We start from the raw sequence: 10,010 nt of genomic DNA, 5'->3' as shown, positions 1-10,010 counted from the left end.
GCCCCCCCCGCGCACCCCCCCTCCGCAGGCTGCCGTTCCTCTGCGTCCCCAGGGAAGAGCAAGTCCAGCTCCATCAGCCCCGGGCTGCTGCCTTCATCCAGGGGACGGTGGCCGTGCTCCTCCCTATCAGTCTGCTCGGGGTGTTTTGGAGGTGCCGGTTGGGCATTTGGGTACCCAGGTACCGTGTTACCAGGGTGCTGGACAGCACAGGGCTCCCAGCCCTGTCCCTGCCCCTTGGGGAGCAGGACCCACTCTGGACACTGCTGCAGGAGATGCAGGGTTGGCAGCCAGCCCTCAGCTCACACCAAGAAGCCCCTGGCAGTTAAAGCAATTAAACCATGGCGAGTGTTAATGAACCTGCTGCCTTCCAATGGGGTGGGGCAACAGGTTTGCAGGAAGGGGCGAGATGCCCTCCTGGGGCACCAGGTGGGGGGGATGAGCTCTGCCCAGCCAAGGTGCCTTGGGGCATCTCCTGAGAGAGAGGGGTGGTTTTGGGGCATCCCAGTATGTCCCTGGGGGGAGCATGCAGGGTTTGCGGGGATAGGGTTGGGCTGGAAAACAAGGCTGATGGTGGAAGCAAACACTGCGGACCTGGCAGTCGCCCCACAGAGCCCTGTTAGCCATCTCCGCTGCTCACTTAGCCTGTTTGGTAGCTGTTGGCGGGGAGGAAGAGAATTAATTAAGCCACAGGGAGAAGGATTGCAGGTTGTGACCATCCCCCTGCCCAGCCATCCGGGAGCGTGAAGCAGAGCTGGATGTAAGAAAGGCAAGATAAAGCCATTTGACTCCATATGGAAAGACTCTGCTGTTGGCACGCCAAGACACCGGTAACCAAATTGCATGCTGAGGGGTGCAAGCTGGGAACCCGCAGGGCTCAGCAAGGTTTGCACCAGGCGCGGGATCTCGGGTCTCCCCCTGGGCCAGCAGCCCCGCTGCGGTGGGCTCTGGGTGCCGGAGCGGAGGGTTTGCAGGGAAAATACCAGCAAAACGACACCTGGGCCGATTCATTCATAAATGCAGCTGGGAGCACGGGCTGAGGGAGCACGGTGGGAGAAGCGTGTATCTGTGCGAGGGTTTGGGGAGCTCGGCTGGGCTGGAGGAGTCTCACAGCCCCAGGAGAATGGTTTTTACTGCAGAGTTTATTAGTGTATTTTTCAATGCGCTGGAAGGAATTGAGCAACCAGTTAAAAATGTTTCATGGCCTGGGGAAATTCGTTGCAGCTACTGTGTAATAGGGGCTCACCGTATGACTCAGAAACACCATGAGCCCTTTTACAGCAAATTCCCACTTGCCGTTAAAATCTTTACTGGGTCACCAGGAGTCCTTTCAGGGTCTGATCTTCTGAAATGAGACCGGTTGGGTTGTGGAGGGCAGGAAAACACGCGTGCGACTGCCACGCTCGTGCTGAGCGTATGAACACAGGCGCAGACGGTGCATCCATGCAAGCCTGGCACACTCGTGCCGCTGTTGATGTTGGCTGCTGCCGTCCTCGTGCCGGCACACGTACACGTGGGGACACGTGCAAGGCCGCAGCCACAGGCGTGCACATGCACATGCACCTTTCTGCGGGCAGAGGGGTTTTGCTGCCATGTGGCCGGCACATGAACATATGCATGATGCAAACAAGCGCTCGGGCGGCACACACACACATGCGGGTTTTTGTGCCAAGGCACATGGGGCACACGTGTCCCATGGACACGGCTCTGCCTGGCCCCAGCAGGAGCTGTTGGCCACATGCTCCTTTGAAATGAGCTGTCACGAGCCGTTTGGAGTTGATGGTTTCCTCATTCCTTGACGTACTTGGCCACGTCGGCAGCACCCGGCTGTGGGGATGTGGCTGTGCCCCACTGTGCAGGTAGAGGAGCAAGAGGAGCAGCCACTGCTTGCTCTTGGAGGTGATGGGAAGGGGTGGACGTGAGCACAACCTGGAGCTCCCCAGTCTCCCCCGGCCCTGGCTCTGCGGTGCCCAGCACAGTCAGACCAGCAGCACACAGCAGCTTGCCCTGAGCCAGCCCTTCGCAGCACAGCTCTCTCCCTCCTCCTTCTCTTCCTTCTCCTTGGCTGCCTCCAGCCCCACGTCCCGCCTTGCCAATGCTCCTTCTCTCAGCGATGGTACCGGCTGCTTCCCCAGTTGTGCAGGGCAGGGGACGGGGGTGATTGGTGGCACATGGCTCAGGGCTGGGCACACACAGTGCCAGATTTCTTGCAGAGGCTGGGGTGGCCAGGGGTGGGCTAGGAGTTCCTGCCTCAGTTTCCCCGTATGCAAAGCGAAGCCGTATTGTGTTTGCCAGTGTTGGAGGGCGCACTAAGAGCGCTCAGTTAAGAAAGGAGCAGCAGTGGGGGCCGGGAGAGCTGCCCAAGCACGGCTGCAGGCAAGGGCAGGGCAGAGAGCCAGCAAGGGCAGGTTAGACCCAGCCTGGCACAGGCAAGAGCGACTCAGGCAGTGGGGCCTGGTGGCCTCCCTGCACAGGGCTTGGGGACAGTGGCTGTGTCTTGCAGCTGCCCTCCTCTGCGTGGCTGGGCTAGGGGAGCACAGGACGGGAGCCAGCACCCCCTTCTCTCTGTGACAGCAGGATGGAGCTTGCGAGAGTGGCAGGGAGCTGCTAACGGGGCTGCAAGCCAGCCTGGAGCCAGGGCAGAGGGGACGGCTGGTCCCCAAGCCTGCAACCCCGGCAGTGGGGAGCACTGGGGGACACATCCTGGCCATCGCTGCCGGGAAAATGAGCCCAGCAAGGCAGGGTGTCCGACTGACCCCACTGCAGCACAGGCTGAGCCGTCCCTGCTGCTCCCCACTCTGGCAGCTGGAAACATCTGGCTGCAGGAAGCTTGCTAAATCGATGTGAGGAGGAATCCAGCGCACTCCTGCCGTTCCCACACTCCAGCCTCTCCCAGCAGCTCCGGTTTCGGTCAGCTCTGGCACGCTGCAGCCCAGCCAGCCCCGAGACAGCCCCCGGCCCCTCGCTGCACCTGGAAAGTGGACTGCAGGGGGCCTGGTGTCACCGCCCCAGCCCAGCACAGTGGGGAGAGGCACTGGCGATGCAGCCAGTGGGGGGTGTGTGTGCCAGAGGTGGGTGAGCAGCTCCTCGAGTCCCACTTTGGCCCTTTCCCTGGTGAGAGCTGCTGCTTTTCCCAGGGCGACTCCGGAGGCTAGAGTGACCGGGACTGTCGCCCACATACTGGGGGCCAGGAGAGCGAACTGTGCTGGGCATGGATGGCTGACAGTGCCGTGACTGAACCTGGGAATGGGGGTCAGTGCTGTCACCCTGAAACATGGGGCCTGAAGCACCCGCCAGCCCCCTGCCAGGCACCCAAGCCCTTGGATGCTGCTTCTTACCTTGGGTGCCCAAGGGGTCCTCATTGCACGGTCCCCCAGCAGCACTGAGGGTGCAGGGGGAGGTGGCACCCACATGCCAGCCACTCTGGTTTTGCATGGGGGACACAGGGAGCGCTCACAGAATCACAGAATGGCAAGGGTTGGAAGGGACCTCGGGAGATCATCTAGTCCAACCCCCCTGCTAAAGCAGGTTCTCCTAGAGCATGTTACGCAGGACTTCATCCAGGTGGGCTTTGAATATCTCCAGAGGAGGAGACTCCACAACCTCCCTGGGCAGCCTGGGCCAGGGCTCGGGCACCCTCAGAGTAAAGAAGTTTTTTCCTCATGTTCAACTGAAACCTCTTATGTTTCAGTTTGCACCCATTGCCCCTTGTCCTGTCACTGGACACCACTGTAAAGAGACTGGTTCTGTCCTCGTGACTTCCGCCCTTAAGATATTTGTACGTGTTGATGAGATCCCCTCTCAGCCTTCTCTTCTTCAGGCTGAACAAGCCCAACTCTCTCAGCCTTTCCTTATAGGGGAGATGCTCCAGTCCCTTCATCATCCTAGTTGCTCTCCTCTGGACTCTTTCTAGGAGTTCCTCATCTTTCTTGAACTGGGGAGCCCAGAACTGGACCCAGTGCTCCAGGTGGGGTCTCACCAGGGCAGAGTAGAGGGGGAGGAGAACCTCCCTCGCCCTGCTGGCCACAATCCTCGCCCCAGCCCTGCTGGTCCCTGGGATAGGGGTGGCTGTAGCAGCCCCCCTGGCAGCTGTGCCCGTGGGGAGGCAGCACCAGACCCAAGCACTGGCTTTGTGCCCAGGGGAATGGCTGCGGCTGGCCACGGGGGAGGCAGCCGGGGTGGTTTTGGGAGGGAGCCATGCCCAGGAGGAGCACCCTGCCGAGCTGGCAGGGAGGTGGGAACTGCTGGCGGCACCAGGGGATAACAGTGGCTCTTCCATCCCATCCTGCTCTGTCCCACCCAGCCCACAGGGACATGGTGCTGCTGGGGGGTGTGTGCCACCTTCTCTGGCTGCAGGAGCTGGGCTCAGGGTGGACAGCACCCACCGAATGCGGCCAGGATGGAGGAGCTGAGGGTGCTGAGTCCTCTGTATGGACCCACCTGGGGACACTGGTGGGTGTTCTATTGCTCTTCCCTAAGGCTCAGATGTGCCTCCCCTCCAAAATCTTCAGTTGCCCTACAGACTGCACGTGTGGCAGCAGTGGACTTGACCTCAGGTTTCTGTCCTGAAAATCCATCTTTCCAGGCAGCCCAAGGGCAGGACCTGGAAGCTTTGATGCACCCCCGATCTGCCAACACTGCCCTTTCTGCCTACCCCACCAGAGGGGCACAGAGTCCCCTTGTCCCCAGCCACAGAGCAGGGTGGGTGCTGGCCTCCTGCACCAAGAGTCCCCTTGTCCCCAGCCACAGAGCAGGGTGGGGTGCCTCCTGCACCAAAGGCCCCTCAAGCCTTCTCTGTGCCCCAGCTCCGCATGCGCAGCCCCCTCTGCTCCAGCCTCCAGCCCTCTGCCCTTGCCTGCACATCCCCACCCTGTGGCTCTGGGGCACCGGTCGGAGGATCTGTGCCTTTGATTGACTCCTGCAATGTGCACAGGCCACAATGAAGATTTAATAATGAGTTCACGACTTGCCTCCTGCTAAGCCTTGCTTTGGGAGCTGGACCAGGGTGGTTGGACACACGCAAGGCCAAGCGTCTTTACGCGATGGCATGTGCTGGCTGTGTTGGGTGCCCTGTGGGCTCACCAGCCCTCTTACACTCGTCTACAACTGGTTTTAACCTGCTTGATTTAACCTGTCTCATTGGGGCTGTTACTGCTTGTCACCACCTTCCAGGGTCATGCATAAATTGGAGCAGCTTCACTGGTTTGAGGTGGTCCTGCCCAGGCCAGTGGGCAAGCAGAGCCTGGGGATGGGGCAGCATCACCCATGGGTGCTGCCTGTGGCGTGTCTGGTGGCATGGTTCGCGTGTGATGGGGACAACGGGACGCAAGCCCTGCTTGTGCGCTGGGCGTATGGCTGTGCCATTGCGGTGAGCCTCCCGGGCTGTGTGCTGGCAGTGTCCCCCCCGGTCCCTGTGTTGCTGCAGCTTACACGGTGCCATTGCAAATCCTGAGGCGCTGGTTGCCACGTTACATCAGGAGGAGCCACATCCAGCGTCCCTGGCGCCTGCTGTCACTGCGGTTCAATGGCAGGCTGCGGCTGAAAGGCTTGAAATCGGGGATCAAAGCGGCGGTGGCATGGCTGTTAGCCACCGGGGATGCACACGAGTGCGTCAGGGGCGTGGGGGCTGGAGCCATGGCCCCGAGCCCTGCAGCACTGCCAGGGCTGTGCCAGGAGTGAACCCCCCTCCTCTCTGTGTGCGTGTGGGTGTCTCTGGGGGTGTGTGTGCACGTGTTTGTGTGTGCAGGTGTGTGTGTGTAGCAGGTGTGTATGCACACGTGTGTGGATGTTCATGTGTGTATACTCGTGTGTGCAGCAGTGGTTGTGGTGCAGGTACATGCGTGTGCACAGATGCAGACTGGGGGGTGCATACCTCTGTGTGTGCGTGCACGCCCGTGCTGTGGGTGTGCACACCTGGAGAAGCCCCAGGGTGGCCAGAACTTGGGGGTTTCCAGCCCTGGGCTGTGCCTATGGGGGGCTTGGTCCCATCGGCTGCTCCAGCCCCCAGCAGAAGCAGCCGCCTCTTCCAGGCACGAGGCAGGAGTGGGGCTCGGCTTGCACCGCTCCCCAGCATCTCCTTGGCTCCTGCTGGCTGCTGCGCCCGTGTCCTCAGGCCAGAGCACCCCAGGGCCTGGGGGACACAGGGACAGGTTTGGGCATGTTTTCCCAGGATGGCTGCTTCTGCGTGGTGCCATGGAGCACGGTCACTTCAGGTGCTTCAGGGTTGTGTGACTGTAGCTGGCCTCTGGTCACCTGCCTGGGTCTTGTGGCTCCACTTGGTCCCCCCCAGCTTGTCCTTTCTGGACCAGACATCCCCGTCTCAGTTGCAGCACCCTTGAGGGTGGCATTTTGTGGTGGTGCAGCTCCAGCCCGGTGCCAGCCCTGCCCTGTCCTGTCGCAGCGAGCAGAGCAAGAGCTGGTGGGCACAGCCACGGGCAGAGGGGCACAGGAGCCATTCATCCCTTTAAAGCCACCGCCTTGTCTCTCTGCAGACCCTGAGTCCCAGAGGAAGAGGACAGTGCAGAATGTGCTGGACCTTCGGCAGAACCTGGAGGAGACCATGTCCAGCCTGAGGGGCTCTCAGGTGTCTCACAGGTGAGGTCCCGACACTGGACCCCCAACACCCCTTCCCCACAACCAGCGTCCTTCCTGGGGCAGCCAGGAAGTGGCTCGGCTCCAGGTGAGGGCCATGTGGGTGGGGGGGCAGCCAGCTGTGCCCCCATGGCCTGGGAACCCTGAGCATGGGGGCTTGGAGAGATGCCCCCAAATCCATGGGGTGTCATGCACAGGGCTGCAGCAGAGCCCCGTCCCAGGCAGAGCTGTGGGTCCGCCACTGCCTCATGTGCTCTGGGACAATGAGGATGGGCAGGGGTGGCACTGAGAGGAGCCAGTTGCCCCCAGACCACAGGGGGTCTGTTCCCAGTGGTACGGTGTCCCCGTTTGGACAACCAGAGGTGAAGGTATCCCCTCTGCGTGCCCAGGTTTGGCCCACAAACCCATCCCCCATCTGTGACTCAGTTTCTCTACTCTGTGTAGAGGTGATGACAGAGAAACCCTCAGGCAGAGCTGAGCAAATTCCTGGCAGCCCATGGGCAGAGGTGGGGTACCCTGCCCAGGCTGGGGCTGGCAGCATCCCAGGGTTGCAGCTGGGGCGGGGGGGATGGCAGGGCTGGGGACAGGGTGGCCGCTGGATGGTGAACCAGAGCAATGTGTCCACCTGTGTTCAGAGGCCTCTCTGACACTTGCCTGGGACTACCTGTCTGTCCCTCCGAGGTCTCTCACTTGAGACCACTGCAGGGTTACTGCTCTGCTCTGGATGTGCTCAGGGCCTGCACGGCAGCTCCAGCCTCCTGCCTGGCTCCCCGTCGGGGCTGAGGGGCCCAGACCCTGTCAGCAGCGAGCTGAGGGCTGCGTGTGGGGAGGGGGCATCTCCACAGGGCACCCTCCTGGCTCCCACCCAGCTGGTGCAGCAGCGTTATGAAGCCTGGGCTTTGCAGAGAGGCTGTGTCAGGAGTCAGCCAGTCGGGAAAACCAAGGATGCGGCGAACATCCTTCTCCTGGTGTTTGTTGCCACCTCGCGGTCTCCCTCGATCCTAATTTTTGTGTTGGAAGGGACAAAAAGCAGCAGCTTCCTCCCCTGCTTCACCCACCATTCATCATTACAGACCTTCCCTGTGTCGCTCCTCGATCAGCTTCGTCCAGGATGAAGCAGTCTGCTTGATTTAGCTCTTCTTAACCCAGGAGCTCATCTAGACCTTGCTCGTCCTTGCTGCACTTTCCGGATCTTTTCCGAGCCAGAGGCAGCAGAGCGCTGGGGCAGTGGGATTTGCACAGGGCCTCAGCAATATTCCCTGAGCTGGCCATTTCCTGGAATTTCCCATTACAGCTCTGCCATCCCTTTGCTCAGCGTAGGAGCTGGTTCACAGCCTGGTGGTGCTCACGCCGAGTCAGGGCTGCTTTGTGTTCGCTTCGTGTTTGCTTGGCATTCACTTTGCATTCATCTGTGTCAAACTTCACCCGACGCCTTCTCGCCCCAGCGCTCAGCTCCTTGGCAAATCTTCTGTCAGTCCTGGTCTTAGGGAAATAGGGCGAGGATATTAAGGGTGATTAAATTAGCATTGCTGGTGGGTTTTGACTCTTCGCTATCGCTTCCTTTTCTTAATGAGTTATGAGTACAGCACGTGGCGGAGGCCTCAGTCGGATCCCTGCCACGGAAGAAAATGACTATTGATAGCCCAGAGATGCCTACCCCTGCATTCTGTCCCGTAAGCGATTCTTAGATACGTGAGGATCTTCCCTCTCATCCCATGGCAGCTGAGTTTATTTGGAAGCTTAATCTGCCTTTGGTGAGGGCACTCATCCACCACCTCTTGGTAGCCTGCAGCAGCGTGCTCCCTGCATCCCTCCAGGAGGCATGAGCCGGATTTTCCTTTACCAAAGCTGTGTCAGCGCTTCCCCGGTATGTTGTAATTACACACTTACCCACTAATTCTGCTCTTGGGAATGCTTCCTACAAGTGTGTCCAATACGGGTGTCATCCACGGTCCTCTGGATGTGTCCCGCATTGCCGGAGTCCCTCTAGCCACTTTGCGCTCTCCATTCCTTCCACAAACTATTCCTCAAATTTCTCTTGTTCTCCTCGCTGTATTCTCCCACGCAGCAGCAGTGGGCTCAGCCTTTACTGTTTCCTCACTAGGACACAACTTTGTTCCTGAAAGACATCATCGTACTTCTGGCAGCCTTTGCACCTGGCTGCAGGGCCGCACGAGCTTCCTCGGGGGCTTGCTTTAGCCCTGCTTGGAGACGGGGTTTGCATCTGCTCCGAGCCGCCGGCAGAACATCCTTAAATAGCCTTTGTGCTGCCGACAAAAACTAAACCCTTATAGCTGCCCCTTTTAGTTCCGCTTTGACAAACTTCCTAGTTTTTTATGTAGTTCCCTGTTTTAAATTCAATTCTGCAGCCAGGGTTTGGCTTTTGGTGCTCCTGCAGGAACGTTTAATCTGAGCTAGGGAATAGCTCGCTGATAGTAACGTTTGGAGCCAAGTCGAGGGCTGTGGGTTCCCAAGTAGCTGCTCCAAGAAGTAATCATTTTTGGTGTCTAAATTTAGTCTCAGCATCACTCCCTGACATGCCGTTTACCCAAAATACACCCCAAGGGGTGTGGGGCGTAACTGAACTCCCCGTTCCTGATGCACTCGTGGGCTCTGGGCTGGCTGGAGAGCAGCACACTTGCAGGCAGCCCTGTGGGGCCAGGCAGCCCTGTCTCAGGGCGTCCCCTCCTGCTCAGACGCAGAGGTTCACTCTGCAGGGGTTCAGCGTGGGATGCTGATACAGGGACCCAGTCCCTGGTTTGCCCCTCAGCTTCCTTTCACTCACAGCCCCCTTTCCCTGGCGTGATCTGCTGCCACGTCCCCTGGGATCAGTGTTGCAATCATCCCAATTTGTCCTATCCTGGGTCTGGGGTTATACTGGGGGGCAGACATTGAAATGCTGGGGGTGAAGTGGCCGAGGGAGAGCAACCCAGGCATGGGGGAGCACATCTGGGCTTTCCACTGAAGGCTCCCGATTAGTGGGGTTCAGCACAACTCGGGTTGGGGCCAGGGCCGGGCCCACTACCCAGAGAGGAACGGACCCCTCTCCCAGCAGCCAGCCCTGGTGGCACCCCCAGCCCCTGCACCGAGGTGTGGGACCCCTGTGGGGTGATTGGGGCTGCAAGGAGGCACAGACGTCCCCATTGCGCTCCACAGTCCCTGGGGAGAAACAGGCACCACAGCTATCGGTAGGTGCAGGTGATGTGGATGTCGCAGTGGGTCCTGGAGTGTGGGACGCTGTGCTGGCACCAGGCAGGGCAGGAGGGGACCATGCCCTGCCAGCTGAGATGGAGGGGGTCAGGACAGACAGTGTCCCTGTGCCCACACTGCTGGGAGCCTCTGGCCTTGCCTGGCTGCCTCAGAATGGGCAGTTTTGTTTTCTGAGCACTTGAAGCCCTGATTTGGGGCGGGGGGTGAGGCAG

At 59.9% G+C, this 10,010-nt stretch overlaps 1 protein-coding gene across 1 annotated transcript in view; it reads left to right on the top strand.

Moving 5' to 3' along the window:
* Positions 1–6,595, top strand: part of LOC118451798 (uncharacterized protein ENSP00000471857-like) — a 34,814-nt gene extending 28,219 nt beyond the window's left edge. Inside the window, exon 4 of the mRNA XM_035889740.1 lies at positions 6,489–6,595. Within this exon, the coding sequence (XP_035745633.1) occupies positions 6,489–6,595 (107 nt within the window). The remainder of the gene's footprint in view (positions 1–6,488) is intronic.
* The last annotated feature ends 3,415 nt before the right edge of the window (positions 6,596–10,010 follow it).

This window comes from Egretta garzetta, unplaced genomic scaffold (assembly GCF_000687185.1).
Source record: "Egretta garzetta isolate BGI_Z169 unplaced genomic scaffold, ASM68718v1 scaffold202, whole genome shotgun sequence".
NCBI lineage: Eukaryota > Metazoa > Chordata > Aves > Pelecaniformes > Ardeidae > Egretta > Egretta garzetta.
This window is presented reverse-complemented; position numbering and strand designations above follow the sequence as displayed.